The 22700-nt window shown below is 34.2% G+C and overlaps 2 protein-coding genes across 3 annotated transcripts in view; both read left to right on the top strand.

Moving 5' to 3' along the window:
• Positions 1–17578, top strand: part of LOC149482110 (uncharacterized) — a 100274-nt gene extending 82696 nt beyond the window's left edge. Inside the window, exons 5-9 of one of the 2 annotated variants that reach the window (XM_089704127.1) lie at positions 12090–12241; positions 13421–13540; positions 13757–14840; positions 15013–15604; positions 15978–17578. In XM_089704127.1, coding sequence (XP_089560253.1) covers positions 12187–12241; positions 13421–13540; positions 13757–14840; positions 15013–15604; positions 15978–17150 — 3024 coding nt within the window. In that variant the 5' untranslated portion in view covers positions 12090–12186 and the 3' untranslated portion in view covers positions 17151–17578. The remainder of the gene's footprint in view (positions 1–12089; positions 12242–13420; positions 13541–13756; positions 14841–15012; positions 15605–15977) is intronic. The other variant, XM_089704128.1, reaches the window with a different exon arrangement.
• A 178-nt stretch (positions 17579–17756) lies between these two features.
• Positions 17757–21151, top strand: LOC149482112 (uncharacterized). The gene is made up of 3 exons (XM_089704074.1): positions 17757–17768; positions 18629–19177; positions 19551–21151. The coding sequence occupies exons 1-3, from the start codon at positions 17757–17759 to the stop codon at positions 20721–20723; spliced, it is 1734 nt and encodes a 577-aa protein (XP_089560200.1). The 3' UTR covers positions 20724–21151.
• The last annotated feature ends 1549 nt before the right edge of the window (positions 21152–22700 follow it).

Raw genomic sequence — 22700 nt, forward strand, 5'->3', positions numbered from 1 at the left:
CTGCTCCTTTGTTTGTTTTGCTTCAATGCCCAGCAAAATATACGATATTTTTTGTAAGATACGAAGTGAATGAGGTCATCTGATGGCGTTATTGATGCTGAAAATAAATAAGAGTAGAACGGGGAAATGATGAAGTAAAGGAATTAGGCCTCGGTAGTCTAGCGCGCCGGATGAGACGCAATACAATTAGATTCTTAGCTCCTGACTACGCTTTTGCGATTCTTTTTATTTTGTCGGATACTGAATCTGTAAAGAAAACTTATTCTTACATACGATATAGATATTTATCTCAGTGACGAATAAGGATTTGTACACATTTCAGTGACGAATAATTATTATTTTTACACATTTTGTTTTATGTTTATAATTATTTGAATATAAAAAATGAGTTTAAAAGTGGAAGTGGCAATCGAAATATCTTTTCTGGCTTTATTTCAGTCTCCAAACAAATTCGTAAAAGTCGTTGATGAGTTTTGGTTTTTAAAATCCATGGTCAGTGGCAATTTCGTCGTCCACACATATCAAAGAAAGACAATTTTCTGCGTCCTAGTTGTTATTCCGACAGGACGAATATTACATGCACCAAACGAATACGATAACGCGATAAACATTTGCCACTGCAAAGATGTCAAGACAAAAATATGTTTGCGCTTTGTAAGAGTGTTATCTAAGCTGATATATTGGATATGTTGGTCGAAAGCCCGCACCGCACTCTGTCGCCATAATAAATTTTGTGACAAACAATATTCCCTTGCCTTTGTCTGACCTCCGAGAATCGATCCGACACAACAATACTGATGCTGAGCTACTTGTATCTCCTTTTCAACAAATAGTCATAGAATGCTGACAACATAATATTTCGCTATCATATATACCTAGATACTTCAATGAGTTTAAGTTTATATCGGTAGCACGTTTTTTAGAATTTCGTGTCATATACCTATGTAGTGAAATTTAGCTTAAATAAAAATACCAAAAGCTAATTACGTTATCAGAACTTTCGGGTTAAATAAAACTTCAACAACAAGCCAGAAAATCCTTTAATAATGTAATAATAATCTAAATTCAGAATATCTCCATCAAAATGTTGCGGGTTTAGCCGGTTTTACGTACAAATTGTACCCCAAAATATACTGGATTATTACGAAAGTAAATCTCAAACTATCTCAAATTAAAATCTTTCGTGCCAATACAAGTAGAAAGCTTTCGAAGCGTCATGGAGAAAATTTAGCGAATAATATTATTCAAATACAAGCGGCCCGCCCTCGCTTTACTTCGTAAAATAAGGTATTAATTTATTTTGAAAACATGTCCTAAAATAGTTTCAAAACAAGAAAAGAGAATTATCAAAGGCCGTCGTTACATATTTTCATTGAATGAAAAGATAAACTTTGCTCTCAGAATAAATAAAAGAACATTCAATATCGTACTTATGTTTCTCTACGCCTTAAAATATACCTTACTAAAATATACCCGAAACGGCTATAACAATTGGCATGACGCAAAACGCGCTATGATGTGCGCAATTAATCCATTCAAATCAAAATTCAAATATTTAACGTAGGCGTGAACGAGAATCGCATTTACCATCGCTTGTTATCGTTGGTAAGCTCATTTGGCGCGCCCTTCGTAAAGTATTATATTATCTGTGCTTCGTGCTTCGCCCCACTGACTCATAGCGATGCTGATCAAAGCTTATAGCTTATAACCTTACTTAGCTGTGTACATGAAATCTATTTCCATTGTTGCATTATGTATTAATAACGTATCGTGGTAGTAATATTGATTAAATTCATTTAAATGAAATGTTCAAAAATTCAGTTATTAGCTACATCAAATACAAATGGAATTATATCCATTATCTTATTAGATATACAAAGATATCATTTTACTTGTCTTAAATATTAATTCCTTCGTCTTATGTATTCGTAGATCGACTCTACGTGACGAAGTAAACAACTCAACATTCCGTGTACTGATTAAAATTAAATAGGTCACATACGGCATATGAAATTACCCAAATATTTTTAGCTGTACTATGTTGTGTGAATATTTAGTATTGTGTGGGCGAAACATTTGAAGATTACGTAAGCACTTTCAGCAAATTCGTAGCGAGGAAGTACCTGAGGGTTTGTTGAGCAAGCTCATACCTACTTAAACAATGTTTGAAAGGGATTATGTCTTCATCAACTAACTTCCACTATCTGATCCGTTAACATTGACGTCATTTCGTAAGTATTAATTTATAAAGCTTAACTTGCGGTTGTTGATGAAATTAAACTAAGTTTACGTTAACTTATTTATCATTTCTTGTTCCCAACTTGTATCGCAGGATGTTAGGATAAGTTGGATCACATTTGTTTAACTTTGTTCGTTGTGGAAATTATTAATTTAAACACACCATGTATGTGTTCTCTGCCTTTCGTTACTTATATTAATTGTGGATTTAAGACGATACATAAACTATTGTTTAAATTGTAGATTAGTACATTAAAATTTCATTAACAATTCTGTAATTGGGCAATTTCCACAACTGGCACTAAGTTTATTCTAGTAGATTCAGATCACGTCAAAGTAGTAAAATAATATAACTTTATCCTTCACGTCAACGTTTTGAATAAAATGCAAAACGTGCTTGGGCTGCAGCCAAGCCGTCTTCGCGCACCTTGGCGCTCTTAATCAGATGACATTTTACATATAGCACATTTAAATACAAACGTTAATAAATGAAAATATCAAATATTATTCGAGAACGGATTATTAAAATCGCAGAGCATTTAATGGTTATTTTTTTAGCTATATCATGATTACTCTACAGTCTACACGTTTATAATTAGTAATGAACCTAAGTAATAACCTTAAACTTTGTAATATAAAAACCTATTTTCGCATTTTATGGTACCTATACAAAATAAAATATATATACGTTACTTACTTAAAATATTACCATAACTTGTCTTAAGTCAAATGCACCTTACAATAAAAAGAAAAATACATCGAAGAGCATCATACACAGACTGAGCACTTTCAAAAAATAAAATATATTTAGAGCATGGGTATCCCTCGAGCCCCAAAACTTAGAATATAAATTTGACCAGTAGCCGCTTAGTTGTTTGTCCAACAATAGGCAGGGTTGCCAACATAAATTATCGGACAACAGTCGTCTCGAATTTACACAAATCGATCGGCAAATATTTACTTCGAAATAACAGTCAACATAAAACTTTTAGCGCGTCTTTTATTACCTTTTGATGTTTCTTTTATTATTATAATACATATACATAATATGTACATACCTATATTAAAGATACACACTCTTGTTTACATGTAAAATGTTACCGATACAGGGGGCATAACAAGGGAGCATAAAAAAGCTTCTAGAAAATTTGTCATCAAAATATATGATACTATCTCATAACTCTATATCTAGTGGAATATGATTCTTCAATATACGTGAAGGCCGTGGATTAGGATCTTATGAGGCGCTTCATGAAAGCTTACTCTTAAGCCATTGAAATCGATGTCATAAAATATTCTTGAACGCTAGTTTTGCATCGCTACCAATATTTTTAATGCTTAAATAGATAGAACGTTGTAATAGTATTTTAATTAATTTTTGGTTCAAATTATTGCCGAAGATTATCTATTTTAATTTGTTTCGACTTAATTTATAGGGCGTTTAATTTTGACACGCTCGTTTTTATCATCTGAGTTTTCACTTTTCATAGAAAATATTGTCAGTATAGAATAATAATAATTCAGGCTCTGAAATCGAGGACGGGGAAGGTTTGTGAGTCTTTTAGTATTTTTTTAATATATAAGAACATTTACTTACACTGAATATATCTGTAATTATAATTCCAACTATTTTAAATTTTTTATTCTCTAAACTATATCATCCGGATTCTCTATGCATCCACGATGAATAAATAACTCATATTTTCTCAATTCTTTTCATTCAAATGATATTCAAGTACAATAGCTCACCGCATGGTGATATTCCCTACGCAAAGGTTCACATAAAGGGACGCCTCATTATATTTTGTTTATATAGAGGATAAACCCTACATCACCTATCCGGTCAGAATATGTATGCACATCTATGAAATGTACTAACTTCAAACAAATAAGGTCCTAGTTTAATAATAAAGACTTCTCCTTACGAAAATGTATTCATATTCCTGTAATAACTCACGAATATAATTGTTATCGATTACAATAATAACACGTAATAGACGTAAACGGATTTGAGAACCAATTATTTGGTTAAATAATATTTAATTGCAGTATTAAATAATAAACAAGCGATTAAATTTCTAAAGAAACATGTTTTAAGATAAATGTGTTGAAACTAATAATATTTTGAGTGAAAACTGTTTGGGCACTGAGTATTTTATTTTGTGGGTATTGCAAGAGATTGCAGCGTTTCTAGAGACTGTAACGCTCATTTAGCTTTATAAGTTTTAATATCTAGCTGGTTGATCTGGAAAATCCAGCAATCAATATTATTACTGAACAATTTAAGGTAAGTATAATCAGCATTAAGAAGTCTTAAGAACCTGACTATCAAATAAAATATAACAAATACCAAAGTAATGAACGTACCAAAGAAAGACGATTGCTTTTGATAATTATTCAATATGAAAGTATTAAAAATATATTTTTTTTAATTTAATCTTATTAATAAATTAACTACATTTTTTGCTATCCGTACCATAAAGTCGCGTCATCTAGTGCATGAATAGTTCGAGACAGGAAGAGCCACAAACACCACCGCTCATCTTGCGAGCAAACACTCATCCACCCTTAGACCTTTGATGCCGTCCTGACGCCATACATATTTCGAGTGTCTCTTTGCGCTTTTAAAGTACTTTTTAATATTAAATCTCGCCTTAAAATAGTCGTTTTCAAATGATATCGCGTTGCAGTGGTATTCAAATTATGCAAGAAAAATAGAGATGTTTAGAAATCTTGTAATATTCCAGAAAACGAGAGCACTCCAAATTGCATTTCTTGCTAAAATTACAAAGTATTCAAAAATATTTATATTTTATGAGACATTAAGTTGAACCGATACCATTTATGTTAATATGATAGAAAGCCAAAACGTTCGAGCATTTGCCCCTATTGCTATATTCAGTTCGAACGGGTGCTTACGATTGGAACTCAGTAAGCATTCAAATGCCTTCAACGCCGTCGACTCCGCTGGACCGACTGTGAGCACAATAGATGCCAATTTACACAGGAATTCAGTTCAGATGCCTCCATGCTGACACTGTAAGCATACTGGCATATTTCGAAACAGCTCATCCAATTATCTTTACTGTCTGTTTATAGGGAGAAATATTACTATGGGATGACTTTAATATGCAGCTAAATAAATCCATTATGCTTTAATCAACCTTTATGTAAATTGATCTAAAATAAACATTCAATTCTGGTATTTTTTCCTAATAAATCATAAAAAATTACATATTACGAATGGTTAAAATTGTATATATGTATATTTTGTGTCGTACTCATGTTATCTTACTAGCAATCTCTTAAACAGACCTTCCATTGTGGTGATGAATACACATATTGAGCAGCCTTCAATACTTGGAAACAAAGTTGCCGAAAATGCTTAAAATATTCCAAGCAGCTCGTTCATGTCCCAGCGGAATTTAATTATCTCGGTATACGAATACGAGTATCTCTATCGATCCTATTTAAGACATTTCGTAGTGCACTGCGAATTCCGGAGCTAACCTCACCGACCTTACATCCTTCAGTCGTGCCTTCAAATGCCGCAACCCCACAATGGATGCCGATCGTGAATTACCAAGTGTAATCGGTCACCGATCGTCATAAGTAACAAGGATTAGCTCGTAATTCCATTTTGTACACTAATTAATGAAGTTTGAAGAAAATGTTTATTTGAAAGAGATTTGGAAAAATTAATAGCTGTGTTTTACCTGAAAATAAAACACATATTAAATACTTACCTATATTTGAAGCTTACTTCATTGAGAAGGTACCTAGCTTTTTCCGCCTATTTTTCCCTCTCTTTCCGTTGTATGTATGCTATCTCTCTCGCACACCTCTCCACCAGGTGGCGGGGCGCACGATAATGTCGGGCGCTGGATGTTTTTCATTGAGTCGAAATCCACAACAGGTGGACGTTAAGTGTAAGCTTCAAATATAGGTAAGTATTTAATATGTGTTTTATTTTCAGGTAAAACACAGCTATTAAACACTTGACCGTAATTTGAAGCTTACTTCATTGAGACCTGTTTGTTACCCACCTGGTGTACAATATATGGACGCCAATGTGAATTTGAATACATAAGTAATTACTTATTTCTTTATTTGAAAGAGTAAGGTGTGCAGATAGTATACCTACCAATAAATCACACAAATTTTTATATTATATAATATATTAACAATCCCAGATGAAAAGTTAATCAAATAAGAACCAAAAAGTTAATCATAATGATTAAAAGTATTAGAACTTATGAGATTGGTTCAAGCGTACCTTAGTTAACCTTTTGGGCTTGAAAAGTTAAAGTTACTACAATTTTCACTATCTTTAGCGTAAATCTGCGAAAGCGCCAGTAACGACTTTCAATTACGCATTTAGATGTTACTTACAAAATGAAGCAACAGCTGATCCCGACGAGGCAAAAATACCTCAAACTCAAACCTTTATTTATTCAATTAGAACTCTGTAGAAGCACAATTGAATTATCTTAACATAGAATTACCAACTGTCTCAACTCACACAGTTTTAACCTAACCTGCTACAAGCGGACAAGAAGAGAACTTGGTCCTTACTTTTGGGGTCAGAAATAAATTTAAAAAGGTCACCCCTTGAATAAGGCAATAAAATATCAAAACAGGTAAACGGTTTTAATTATAATACAGATTTTTAACATCCAACCAAACCGTGCGCTAAGCCAACGCCACCAATCATAATCTAAACATGGCTAGTACTTTCAGTACAATGCATGAATTATTTATTTAAAACTGATAGGTCATAAACTCTGTACTGGAAACAAATATACTGAACTTAAGAGACTAAAATGATAAGGAGCTTATCTGTGTCCCAAAACTGCAATTACTACAGCCAAGTACGTTACTTTTAATCAATTCGGTTTTAAGATATAATTATGATTTACATCAGAACTTATATACCGAAAGCCTCGGGACTACATAACGTGACTTATCTTCTTATATATAAAAATGAATCGCAAAATGTGTTGGTAAGCGCATAACTCGAGAACGGCTGAACCGATTTCGATAATTCTTTTATTATATTCCTTGAAGTACGAGGATGGTTTTTATGTAGAGAAAACGTAAGTACCACGAGCGAAGCCGGGGCGGACCGCTAGTTTATAATAATAGTGTTTGTGCACAACACTAGGCAGTCAACAGCTATATGAACGTCAGATAGGAAAAGAGCCAAATTTATCCAGTCAGTAACAAAGGATTTTAACTATAGTTACTTTATTCTAATTCAACCAACTACTACTAGCTACTCCGTATGTCTTTTGGATAGACGGAGGCAAATAGGATTTTTATTCCAACTATATCATTTGATATTTTGAAAATGTACTCCACATTTTCATACCGTCAGAGTCATTTTGCAGATTATAGTGGTGCAGCACTGAACACTGTCTATTAGGTGGCTGATGCTGCTGACCGGGCCTTCAGTTCCGCTTTCCAGAATACCTTCACCCTTCTAGGTGTTACTACTACTGAAATAGCGGTACTCTATCGCGTCGTTCAGGTCTCTAACTGACTAGGATTTCTCATATTATCGTAACAACCCTCGCTCGTTCTAACGAGGATAAATTATCGCCAAGGAATTCTGCTGCAGGATAATGGCAAGAGAGATTATAAGCTTAACTATGCATTATTATGTTAAGGAATATGGTGGGTTTTGAATACTATCGTCGTCTGAATATCTCCTTTCGATTAACTGCATTAAGGATGCAGATCTGATCCCATCTTTGTTCCGTAGGAATGCTACGACAGTCTAAACGTTACACTGAACAAAGAAAATTGCCCTGAATATAGTCGGTTGTTCCAACATCCGTAATATGGCTAGCCTAAGGTTAGTTATCCCTTGATTGTAACTGCTACCAATGGAGGCATTGCTCTTGTGTTGTCCACAGTTGTGCGAGTGCAAAAATGAAGAACTGAGCTCGTGGGGAGCTATGTCGAATGAATCTGTGTTAAGATTATGACAGTATAGGACAGTTAGCTGTGGATGCGAAGACAGGACATTACTTTATTCATCCGTAAACACGCGAGGCAGCCACGGACAGCGATATAGCAAGAACTAAACTAGCAAAGTTTAGTTCGCTTACCAGACTTTGTCATGTTTTAAATGCAGTATATCCTCTGAATAGCATTGCATTTATGACTATTGATAAACTTAATTCACCCGTAAACACGAGAAGCAGGCACGGATAGCGATATAGCAAGAACTAAACCAGCAAAGTTTAGTTCGCTTACCAGACTTATATTTTAAAAGCCGTATAGCCTGTACATTTCATTTATTGCCCCCCCCCCCTCAAAGCAAAGAAATGAGAAGTCATTTGGCAGAGCTTTCTCGTTAAGGGTAGGGGTTCCAAGTAATATCTAATAATAAGAGGCTTTTGTTTGGAAAGATTGACTTTCCGTTATTTATCCTCTATCCTATGTAACTCAACAGTCAGTATTCTCAGCATTCGTTGAGTACTTAAACGTTTTACGTTAATAGTTGTATATAACTTTATTATACAATATAATAATCCTGGTGGGATGACAAAAAACTTGTCTAACAAACGATTATCCTAATCCCTCAGCGATTTATTGTTTGAGCCCCGAAGAAAAATCTCATGGGTGCAATAATGAGGTCAAATGGGTTGAAAAACGAGTCAAATAAATTGCCTACAAGACCGGGCAACTAAAATAGGCCTATGAGAGGTCAACTATACGTAATCAATCGTCATTTGTTACATTCAATCGCTTTGCGATTAAAAAATCTCTTCCGATGTTTGTATATGAAAATTGGTCGGCTAGTGCCATTTAATTACGATACCAAACATACCGTTGACACAAGGCTTGGTGACAATCCTCGAAACCACCGCCACAAATCATCTGCGAGATGATATTTGATCCGACTCGCCTTCCTTTGTTGTGATTAGGCTTTGCATTGGTAAATACAATTTGTTCAATTCCAATTTCCATAATTGGTAAACCAATGGTGGTTTCCTGATTCCTGAAGCGTAAACTTTTAGGATACGAAGTATCAATTTCATGCGCCCATTATTTGCCGTATCTAACCTTTATTGTATTTATTAGGTCATTTACTATACTGCCCACTGTGAAGTAGATTTCAAAACCTTTTTCTACCTACCTTAGAAGAGTGAAGATCCGATACGGTCATATCCAAAACTTCTTTTGTGGGTCCTCGTTGACAAAAGCAAATATCTATGATCATTTTAATGATCAATCCTTTGTATATTTGCACCAATCGCCATTAAAGCCCCGCGAGGGCTGATATATATTTGCACCATTTCCCCGTGGGGACGATTGTTATCAAAGCCCCGCGAAGGCTGATATATATTTGCACCATGTCTCCGTGAGGTACTGTTGTAATCAAAGCCCCGCGAGGGCTGATATATATTTGCACCATTTCTCCATGAGGGACGGCTGTAATCAAAGCCCCGCGAGGGCTGATATATATTCGCACCATCTTTTCCGTGAGGGACGATTGTAATCAAAGCCCCGCGAGGGCCGATATATATTTGCACCATTTCCCTGCGAGCGACAGCTGCGCGAGGGATGTTTGTAACTAGAAATAAGTAGGGCCTGCCAAAAAATGCTTAAGAGACACCCTGCGAGGGTGAATTTGACCTGGCTAACCCCTGCGAGGAGTAGTGGCCACATTTATGTATTCTGCTTCGAGCAAGAATACACCTTAGTGCTAATATAAAAATAGCAGTAAATAATCATTTAAATAATATAGCAATTAACAAGGTCCTTTAACTTATTTTCCAATGTTAGCGACATTTAATAAATTCATAATTCAAATCAATTCACTAAATTTTAAAATGAACTTCGATTCATATTTATTTTTGTTCATGCAATCGATGTAACATTTAGTTGCTTTATATCCGTTAACATTCCTTACGAACGCAACCATACCGTCGTAGGACGTTATATTTAATTGCACAAAATAATCTCCACTCACCCGCAATTTTTTACTTTTTGTCAAGGTGTACAAGTTTATAATATTATTCTAAAACGTTAGAAGTGAATTTTAAATCATTTGAAATAAGTGTATCTAAATCTAATTTATATTAAGATATCTCGATAATTATTATACGATAACCCTTTCAGCACAACTTCAGTAAACCAAAGAATTTAATTGTAAAATTTTTGGTACTTACTCGTTTTAACAAAAAAGTTGCATCATTTGAACATAGGAAACGTAATTTTCAATCAAATTAGCCGTGTGTAATATGTCTATTTTCACATAAAAACGGATCAGAATAATACTCATAAAACGACACGTATAGACTACGGATAGTTTTGAATGTGTGGAACATTCATGGTACGTATCTACTATACATGAGCGAATTCCATCATTATTCAGTTGAGCGGTAACTCCCGTACGATTTATAAAATAATATCACATGTTCTGACATGTCGTGACTTCTTGGAGCTGACTCATCTCGTTCGATAATTTTTAGTAATAAACTATGATAGGAATTCCGAACCGTTCCTAGCGATAACGACAATGTAATAAAGTCGTAGCAATGGATTGTATGCCTGTAAAGCTTTGAGTTGGCTCATATCCATACTAAGTATTAATTGTAATTTTTCCACGAAAAATTCACTTGTACCCTTGTAATAAAAACACATTATTAAAAATGAAATAAAATATTAAAAATATCTATATACAAGAGAGGGTATTTGATATATCTAGTAATATCAAATAATCACAAAAGTAATATTAACGATTTGAGTAAAGCCGAACGGTAACACCGTTAAAATAGCTTTACTCACAGTATTAAAAATTCAAATATTAATTAGTACATATTGCATAATGAAATATTTCAAAAGAAAAGTTACTATTTCAAGTAAAATGTAACGGTTGTATCGTTAATTTTAAATATCTTTATTCATGCTATTAAGTATTTAAGCATATTGAAAAATAAACTATTGCTGAAGGATTCATTAAAAACCTCAGCATTTTAAATAAAGTCCAACGATTATACCGTTGACTTTAAAGATTTTTACTCATTTTTAAGTAAAATATTATTAGAATAGATGTAAAAATAACTCACTGTACCGATCCGACGGGATACACTTTTTAACACTTTTAGCACTTGCTTTAAGCAATACTTAATACTTAATAGCACCAAGGTTGTAGTCTTGTAGACAACCTTCTCGCGGCGGAAGCTAGACGCCAATGAAAAACATCCAGCGCCCGACATTATCGTGCGCCCCGCCACCTGGTGGAGAGGTGTGCGAGAGAGATAGCATACATACAACGGAAAGAGAGGGAAAAATAGGCGGAAAAAGCTAGGTACCTTCTCAATGAAGTAAGCTTCAAATTACGGTCAAGTGTTTAATACTAATTAATGTAAACCTAGAGAAAGAAACTTATAGATGTCACGGTCCACAGAAAACTATTCGTAATTAATATCAGTCAATCACGACATCCTCTGCATCAGTTCATTAAGTTAAAAAGGCATAACAAAAGGACACCCCAAACCTCAAAACACAGCGATTGTTGCGTAAATAAGTGTAGCAAACAAACATGTTTATGCTAAAAGCTATATTGGTTTTGTGCAATGAATTGGTATACCAATGAAATGAGAGGGCGAGTCCGCTCGAACCATTTGCATGTTGAGTGATTATTTTGTCCACCGATGCGTGTATTGTACGGAATCATTTGTTTTATAACAGTTTATTCGTTCAGTTTACATTTAATCAGACGTACACCTTCGTTCGTATAATAGTACGTTAGTTAATAAATCCACGTCCAAATAGTAATTAGGTACATTTATGTTTAATTATTTTAACTAATGTTTACTTTTCTTTGGTTCCAGATTCCCGTTTGCCGAATTGCACAGTTTATCAAAATGAGATTACATCAAAACCAGAGCTGATCATTATTATTAATTAAAGAAATCAAAGACTGCCAAAATGCGCATCATGGATCTACGGATATTCCTCATATTAGCTGTCTCTACTTCACTATGTACGTATTTATTTAAATACACTTTAAAATATAAACACAAAAACATTTTTAAACACAAATTACATGAATTACGCTTCTAGTATAAACACACAAAGTATAAAAATTAATTTGAAACACTTCTTGTAGCTGTATTTGTACATATAAAATTAATAATGATTCTGTTTGTTACTTTGTAAATAATAAATTATTTCAATATAACATTTGCGCATAGTTCTACAGTATTTTAGGCATCATGATACTGCTATCAGCCCAATACGTTTACTTGTCCGTGACTCGAAAATCAAAAGGTTGAACATTCATTAAAATCTGCAAACAATATCCATATACGATCTAACCTTAAATCAGGAGCCTTATTATGTTTTACAAAAGCTCAAATATTTCACAATAAACCTACTGTTATCTTACGAAATTCAGAAATATACGCTAATATGAAAGCACAAAAAGATATTGTTGTCCTCACCGTATATCTTCCATCTCGTTACAACATAATTGTTGAAACGCAAACTGCTCTTTTTGTAATTTATCAGTATAATACGCTTCGAGAAAAGTATAAGTGTAATTGAAAGCATAGATTACTGTAAGGCGGCCCGGATCCTTATCAAAGGTGGACTATCTCAGCTCACTTGCTGGCAAACTGTGCGGAAGTAACAAGAATATAGAGAAACGACTCTGCCTGAATTTTGTTACCTACTTTCCAATGCGAGAATGCAATATAAATTTGATTTTGGCACCGATGCACGATAAAGCAGCAATTTTATGATTTCATGCTGAACTTTCGAATTGAATGTAAGCAACATCTATTATGGTATCAATCGGTATCAAGTATTTTACAGGATATAAATATATATTTGAATTAGTACCTATATCTCATACGTAAACAATGTATTTTTGCAATATAAGTAAAAAAACAGATAAATTCCCTTTTTATACAAATATTTCAGCCTAACGACATTACACATCATTAATTCAACGATACGCATGTCTTGAATGACTTTGTTTGTATCTATTCCCTTTTTTTAAGCCCCACGATGGCACTAATACGGACCATTAACCATTCAATGATATTGAAGTAACACTTTCAATGACTTTTTATCGTTTCACTTTCTTTTAACGAATATTCAAACCGTTGCTGAATCTTGTTAATCACTTGTAATAAATGAATTGTTTTTATAATTACAGGCAGCGTGACAGCAAATCCAGCGAACTTTCTGACCCAAACTGTTTACGGATTTTTAGATTTTACAACGACGATCGGAAACACTGTTATGGTATTTTCACCTCAATCTGCGCCACCTCCAGGTAACTGAATAATATATAATGTATACAAAAATGTAAATTTTTTTATACAAAAAATATACAAAAAAAATTTTTGTACAGTATAAATAAAAAATATACTATTTTAAGTATGTAGAAAGGAGGTCACAACGTTATGAGACTTTATTTTGAATTGTATTTAGTATAATTATTTGTTTTCCATTAAAGGATATTTCATACAATTTTATTCTTAAATTTTAGAACCACCTAAAACTGAAAAATCGGTCCAAGAAAATGTTATTGAAACGAAGCCTCCTCCGATTAGCAGTATCAAACCAGAAACCATAAAACCAAGCAAGATCTCAGATAAAGACAAAACCAACAAAGCACCACCTCCAGCTATAACTTCCAGTGCAGTCTCTGTAATAAGTTCAACTCCTAAATCAGAAAACAAACCTCCGAAACCTATTATTAAAGAACAAAAACAAATTATTACTAAAGTAGAAGTCTTTGCGGGCCCAACGAAAATTGTTGAAAATAAATCAGCAAAGCCATCGTCGTCAAAGTCAAATAAACAAGCATCACAATCTAATAAAAAACCAAAAAATCCTTCTTCGAAAGTTACAAATATAGTGAGTAGTAAAGTGGAAGTTAAACAAAATGCACCAGCATCAATCGTTAACTCCAAAGTTAACAAAGTTGTGGAATTACAATCTAGCCAAAGTGACGAGGAACCCGCAATCTTAGTAAGAAATAATAACATCGGAGAACCTGAGTATGACTATCTCTCTAGACAGCCATCTGAATTCGTAGAGGAGACTTATAGAGTGATTAATCTACGCCCATCCAAAGCCCACGCTCAGAAACCGAAAAATCACAAAAACCGCGTTCATGCACCAACTCCACCTCCAGAGGACGAAGAACACCCACTTGGACTTGTAACTACACTTGGAGGAACAATTGTTAAAGATGGTCTTACGACAGTGCACGAAACTAGTGTCATAGGCACCTATATATCTGGAAAATATGCTCAAGTATTAAACAGTAATTCCAAAGTTTTATCATCAGGTCATAAAGGAAAAATTGCACCAAGTCCTACACATAGAATTTTAAAAACTGCTGCTCCTGCTATTTCAAAAAATCATAGACATAACTTGGAACCAACACCCTCAATCAGTGGAGATGAAGAAATAAACACTAAAACTACAAGAAGGCAAGCAAATAGCGGTACCTCTTTTAAAAATAGACATAGATCTCAAAATAATGACAATGACAGCATTGAACCAACTAACCAATCTAAAAAGTTTAAAAATAGAAATTCGTCAAATAGCCAGCGAACCTTAAGGTATCGTATCAATAAAACTGTATATATTTATTTATATTTCATTTTAATATCTTTGCACTTAGAGTGGCACCGTCTCTATGTATCTTTTTTTTTTAATAATATATAATTTCTGCTTTAAAATAAAATCACTGTTGCACTGTTTGTTACACACAACTATTGTCTCTATTTTCAGTACACGCTTTGGCCGTCCCACAAATACTCCTCAACTGGCAACCGTCTCTGTTTTCAGTGAGTCGTCGGCTCCATCATTTTCTAACAGGAGAAAGAGCAATCGAAATTCTGGGCACAAAACGACTGTAACACCTCAAAGCAATAATGACAGTCAATCACGACGTGGATTTAAACCACGCATTCAGCCAACAGCAGTCGAACAAGTGACGCCTTCTGCGTCTACCAGCGTATATAAATTTAAACTAAACCGCGCTCCTGGGTCAGGACGCTGGCAATATAAAACAAGCCCTAAACCCAAGGTAACAATACGAAAAATGAGTGGTGATGACGAACCTCAAACCACTCCGAACACAAACCCTTTGTTTGACGACTTCCAGTCGAATGATGTTACGCCACAAGCTCGATCCGACAACGACCTTGAGTTGTCAGGATCACAGACTGGTCCTGGCACACTCTTAGATAATGACACAGAAGATAACTCCATTGAAAAGCCGCCGCCGGTAGAAACCTTAAAAGTTGAAATTTCAACACCGGCCAATTTCCAAGATGTCTATTACGAAATTGCAACACTGAAATCTCCGTATACATTCCAGGTATCATTTTAAATAAATATAATATTAATTAACGCTTATTATCTTCATTGGGATTAAGCAGTTTGTGAACCATCATGATGGTTATCGCCACCCCATTCTACAAAGACAGTATAGTTGTTATTAATACATTTCATGAGTAATTTAGTCTAATGCATTCCAATCCAAGCTCCTTTTCGTTATTTTCATCATAAATGCAAAGTGAAGTGAATGCATTAGATGAAGTGTCACTTTTTTAATAAAATCTTCTAAATTAGAATCAATCATAACATGTTTTGCCCAGCAAGGCTCCGATATATATTTGATATACTTTTTAATTCGAAATTTCAATACTTATTTGTATTGAGAACAAATATAATTTATTTTTTATGTGCAGGTTGGACGGGTCAAGAATACTCGAATCATTACAGTTACAACGACTATAGAAAAGCGAATAGAACCAACGTCATCATACAATTTGCAAAGTTCTCTCAACGAACCGTTGACAGAAAATATATTAGCAACAGCTTCGCCCTACGGAAAAGATCATTATCTCTTAGATTCCAGTATTGCTACATTACCAGCTATAACACTGTCCTCTGATGTGGAGACGCCTCCTCTAGAAACTGTAACTGAAACGTTCAGTACTACTCAACACTTGCTAAAAACACATATACTCCCGATAGTAAGAGATGTCAACGTAACAAGTAGCCTCACTTTTATTCAAACATACGAAGTGACACGCTTTGTCACTGCAACAAAAACATTACCACCCATGGACTTCTTCCAGTTCATCCCAAGTAAAACACTCAAAGAATTCAACAGCCGCCTTGATGAAGCAGGATCCGAATTACATTTAGAATTAGACTTTGGTGATAGCAACGAAGATGAAGATGGGGTTCCTAGACGTGTATTCCCTCCGGACTTAGATCTTGCAAATATTGGATCAGATTTTGATCTAACAGAAATTGATAAATACAGGGATAATCACTTGAGACTAAAGAAAGCTCACGGGCAAAATAAAAACAATCATGTAACAGAAGCACCCAACCCACCTACACCAGCTTTGTCTCCCGAACAGGCTCAACAGCTTGCTTTATTGAGATTATTAAACCCAGCAGCTGCAGCACAAATTCCTAACGTAGTGACTACATCGAAACCCATACTTAAATATGAGACTATTTATGAATCTCACGTTATCCCCGTATTTGATGGTAAGAGCACGGTGCACAGTACCATTTCGCGACCAGTTGCTACAGTAACTAAGACAGAGTACGAAGTGGGTACTAGCAGTCTCCCAGCACTGCCTCTCAATCCCTTATTCCCTCAACAACAATTCACGGTCACGTCTACACCCGTCGTATTGAACACAGAAGTCACCGCTACGAATAGTCAAGTTCTGAAACTCACTTTCGGTGCTAAGACAGTATATACCACTTTGTTCTCTACGGCAGTCGTGCCAACTGTGTTGACATCTTATGTGACATCATCGGTACCAATTCAAGCTAGCGCTGCTGGTTTTCCTGGGTACTTCCCACCTCCATTTGCTCCTTTCCCATACGTGGGATAAAAGTAATTAGTAAATTAATTAGGAAACAGTGCCTTAAATTAGTTATTGTGATAAATCAGTGTTTAAGTACATGACTCTTAAAACAATTATAAAGTGAAGCGATGTGAGAAAAGTTAAAAGTTTACGTGCATTTTAGGTAAAAATCGAACAATAATTTAAAGTGTGCTACGACTTAATAAGATTTTTAAATGAAATGTAAGGGCTTAAAATTTTGACATCGAGCTTTATTTAGGTACATGCTATGTATATATAAAATATACTCGTAAAAATAGTACCTTTGTAATTTTTTGTAAATATTTTATTTATACTTTTATATGTTTTGTATATAGAAAATTTTTAACTAAGACTTAATCAATATTGAATATTTACTTTGTAACTGTTTATACATGTTCTAAGCCAATCGCATTAAATAAATATTTAATTAAGAATTGAAGTTTGTTTTACCCCCTCACTGAATACATGGAAGGAATAATATAAGTCACAGTCGTTACTAAATAGTTATATATATATCAATATATGTATATATATATATATATATATTGATATATATAACTATTTATTTTATTATATAGACATACATAATATAGAATGGTAATATACGAAACAATGAACTTGATTGTTTGACTGAAATATTCATGAACAATATTTCAGTCAAACAATCTACAACATTTACACATTTACAACCAAATTGCAGGATATTCCTTCACTATTTACGTAAAAGAGATGCAATACATACACCGGAATTGTGAAATTCCCGATTGTTTCATGCAATTCAAGAGAAAATTATTTTCCAAGAATTTTACATGTAAATTATTAATTAATTATAATAAAATTCATTTAAACCAACAATGGACTGAAGAATAATTATAGCTGCATCATTATAAACAACAACACAGTTTTTTTGTGATAATTTTTAATATTTCATTGCAATCCTTATATTATAAATAAAATAACACTGTTGTTAGTAGAGTTCACACAGACAAGATACTATAGACTCTCATATTTTTAAAATATTTGCCGAGTTATATATTTACATAAAAGAATAATACTTTCATAATATACCAAAGGAAAGAGAGTTATTATACTTTTACAAATTACATATCCATACTAATATTATAAATGCGAAAGTAACTCTGTCTGTCTGTCTGTTACTCAATCACGCCTTAACTACTGAACCAATTTGCATGAAATTTGGTATAGAGATATTTTGATACTCGAGAAAGGACATAGGATAGGTTTTATCCCGGAAATCCTACGGGAACGGGTTTTTCCTTGAAAACGCGGGCGAAGCCGCGGGTGGAAAGCTAGTTTACAATAAATAATCTCTTTTGATTTTTGATTTGACGTTTCACTTTTTAACTAATTGAACTTGCAGAAGCAATTATTATTGTATTTAATTCAAAAGTACGTTAATCTATGTATCTGCTGTGTATAATCGAAGGCAAATACACTAGTGAGAGAACCAGTAAAAATGTAAGCTCTCTGTTTTCAGTGAGTCGTCGGCTCCATCATTTTCTAACAGGAGAAAGAGCAATCGAAATTCTGGGCACAAAACGACTGTAACACCTCAAAGCAATAATGACAGTCAATCACGACGTGGATTTAAACCACGCATTCAGCCAACAGCAGTCGAACAAGTGACGCCTTCTGCGTCTACCAGCGTATATAAATTTAAACTAAACCGCGCTCCTGGGTCAGGACGCTGGCAATATAAAACAAGCCCTAAACCCAAGGTAACAATACGAAAAATGAGTGGTGATGACGAACCTCAAACCACTCCGAACACAAACCCTTTGTTTGACGACTTCCAGTCGAATGATGTTACGCCACAAGCTCGATCCGACAACGACCTTGAGTTGTCAGGATCACAGACTGGTCCTGGCACACTCTTAGATAATGACACAGAAGATAACTCCATTGAAAAGCCGCCGCCGGTAGAAACCTTAAAAGTTGAAATTTCAACACCGGCCAATTTCCAAGATGTCTATTACGAAATTGCAACACTGAAATCTCCGTATACATTCCAGGTATCATTTTAAATAAATATAATATTAATTAACGCTTATTATCTTCATTGGGATTAAGCAGTTTGTGAACCATCATGATGGTTATCGCCACCCCATTCTACAAAGACAGTATAGTTGTTATTAATACATTTCATGAGTAATTTAGTCTAATGCATTCCAATCCAAGCTCCTTTTCGTTATTTTCATCATAAATGCAAAGTGAAGTGAATGCATTAGATGAAGTGTCACTTTTTTAATAAAATCTTCTAAATTAGAATCAATCATAACATGTTTTGCCCAGCAAGGCTCCGATATATATTTGATATACTTTTTAATTCGAAATTTCAATACTTATTTGTATTGAGAACAAATATAATTTATTTTTTATGTGCAGGTTGGACGGGTCAAGAATACTCGAATCATTACAGTTACAACGACTATAGAAAAGCGAATAGAACCAACGTCATCATACAATTTGCAAAGTTCTCTCAACGAACCGTTGACAGAAAATATATTAGCAACAGCTTCGCCCTACGGAAAAGATCATTATCTCTTAGATTCCAGTATTGCTACATTACCAGCTATAACACTGTCCTCTGATGTGGAGACGCCTCCTCTAGAAACTGTAACTGAAACGTTCAGTACTACTCAACACTTGCTAAAAACACATATACTCCCGATAGTAAGAGATGTCAACGTAACAAGTAGCCTCACTTTTATTCAAACATACGAAGTGACACGCTTTGTCACTGCAACAAAAACATTACCACCCATGGACTTCTTCCAGTTCATCCCAAGTAAAACACTCAAAGAATTCAACAGCCGCCTTGATGAAGCAGGATCCGAATTACATTTAGAATTAGACTTTGGTGATAGCAACGAAGATGAAGATGGGGTTCCTAGACGTGTATTCCCTCCGGACTTAGATCTTGCAAATATTGGATCAGATTTTGATCTAACAGAAATTGATAAATACAGGGATAATCACTTGAGACTAAAGAAAGCTCACGGGCAAAATAAAAACAATCATGTAACAGAAGCACCCAACCCACCTACACCAGCTTTGTCTCCCGAACAGGCTCAACAGCTTGCTTTATTGAGATTATTAAACCCAGCAGCTGCAGCACAAATTCCTAACGTAGTGACTACATCGAAACCCATACTTAAATATGAGACTATTTATGAATCTCACGTTATCCCCGTATTTGATGGTAAGAGCACGGTGCACAGTACCATTTCGCGACCAGTTGCTACAGTAACTAAGACAGAGTACGAAGTGGGTACTAGCAGTCTCCCAGCACTGCCTCTCAATCCCTTATTCCCTCAACAACAATTCACGGTCACGTCTACACCCGTCGTATTGAACACAGAAGTCACCGCTACGAATAGTCAAGTTCTGAAACTCACTTTCGGTGCTAAGACAGTATATACCACTTTGTTCTCTACGGCAGTCGTGCCAACTGTGTTGACATCTTATGTGACATCATCGGTACCAATTCAAGCTAGCGCTGCTGGTTTTCCTGGGTACTTCCCACCTCCATTTGCTCCTTTCCCATACGTGGGATAAAAGTAATTAGTAAATTAATTAGGAAACAGTGCCTTAAATTAGTTATTGTGATAAATCAGTGTTTAAGTACATGACTCTTAAAACAATTATAAAGTGAAGCGATGTGAGAAAAGTTAAAAGTTTACGTGCATTTTAGGTAAAAATCGAACAATAATTTAAAGTGTGCTACGACTTAATAAGATTTTTAAATGAAATGTAAGGGCTTAAAATTTTGACATCGAGCTTTATTTAGGTACATGCTATGTATATATAAAATATACTCGTAAAAATAGTACCTTTGTAATTTTTTGTAAATATTTTATTTATACTTTTATATGTTTTGTATATAGAAAATTTTTAACTAAGACTTAATCAATATTGAATATTTACTTTGTAACTGTTTATACATGTTCTAAGCCAATCGCATTAAATAAATATTTAATTAAGAATTGAAGTTTGTTTTACCCCCTCACTGAATACATGGAAGGAATAATATAAGTCACAGTCGTTACTAAATAGTTATATATATATCAATATATGTATATATATATATATATATATTGATATATATAACTATTTATTTTATTATATAGACATACATAATATAGAATGGTAATATACGAAACAATGAACTTGATTGTTTGACTGAAATATTCATGAACAATATTTCAGTCAAACAATCTACAACATTTACACATTTACAACCAAATTGCAGGATATTCCTTCACTATTTACGTAAAAGAGATGCAATACATACACCGGAATTGTGAAATTCCCGATTGTTTCATGCAATTCAAGAGAAAATTATTTTCCAAGAATTTTACATGTAAATTATTAATTAATTATAATAAAATTCATTTAAACCAACAATGGACTGAAGAATAATTATAGCTGCATCATTATAAACAACAACACAGTTTTTTTGTGATAATTTTTAATATTTCATTGCAATCCTTATATTATAAATAAAATAACACTGTTGTTAGTAGAGTTCACACAGACAAGATACTATAGACTCTCATATTTTTAAAATATTTGCCGAGTTATATATTTACATAAAAGAATAATACTTTCATAATATACCAAAGGAAAGAGAGTTATTATACTTTTACAAATTACATATCCATACTAATATTATAAATGCGAAAGTAACTCTGTCTGTCTGTCTGTTACTCAATCACGCCTTAACTACTGAACCAATTTGCATGAAATTTGGTATAGAGATATTTTGATACTCGAGAAAGGACATAGGATAGGTTTTATCCCGGAAATCCTACGGGAACGGGTTTTTCCTTGAAAACGCGGGCGAAGCCGCGGGTGGAAAGCTAGTTTACAATAAATAATCTCTTTTGATTTTTGATTTGACGTTTCACTTTTTAACTAATTGAACTTGCAGAAGCAATTATTATTGTATTTAATTCAAAAGTACGTTAATCTATGTATCTGCTGTGTATAATCGAAGGCAAATACACTAGTGAGAGAACCAGTAAAAATGTAAGCTCCTACGCCACAAATTCTGTATGTATTAAAACAGCGACATATCTCTACGTCATAAATCTGAGCAGTGGGAGTGCTCTACTCGCTGATGGAACGAGGTTAGACGAAATCGGCTTATCGTCCGCCGATGCCGAGGGGGGAGCAATGTCATTACGATATAGCTTTGCCCCTCGATACACTGCCATGCAAATTCTCTATGTACTTTTTGCTAACCCTTCTTTCGGCGTACTTCATATTTTCACGTAAGCTTTTACGCACGTAGGATATTTGAGAGCTTTTGTGAAGTATGAAAGGTAAGCAGTAATGTTTTTCATTCGTGTCTACAAAAATTGGTATTGCATATAGAAGATTTCCTAATATGTATATTATAAAATCCCTTATATGCCCAAATCCTCTTTTCCGTGAGTCAGTTAATGAAAAGCCTCGTTCTATGAACAACAACAACAACCATACCATGTCTTAGGTATTATTTAGATACCTACAACTTTTTTTCTACTGTTT

This window comes from Colias philodice, chromosome 15, assembly GCF_061535455.1.
Source record: "Colias philodice isolate Cphi_HAF_F1 chromosome 15, ilColPhil1 Martin Lab GWU primary, whole genome shotgun sequence".
In the NCBI taxonomy this organism is placed as follows: Eukaryota; Metazoa; Arthropoda; class Insecta; order Lepidoptera; family Pieridae; genus Colias; species Colias philodice.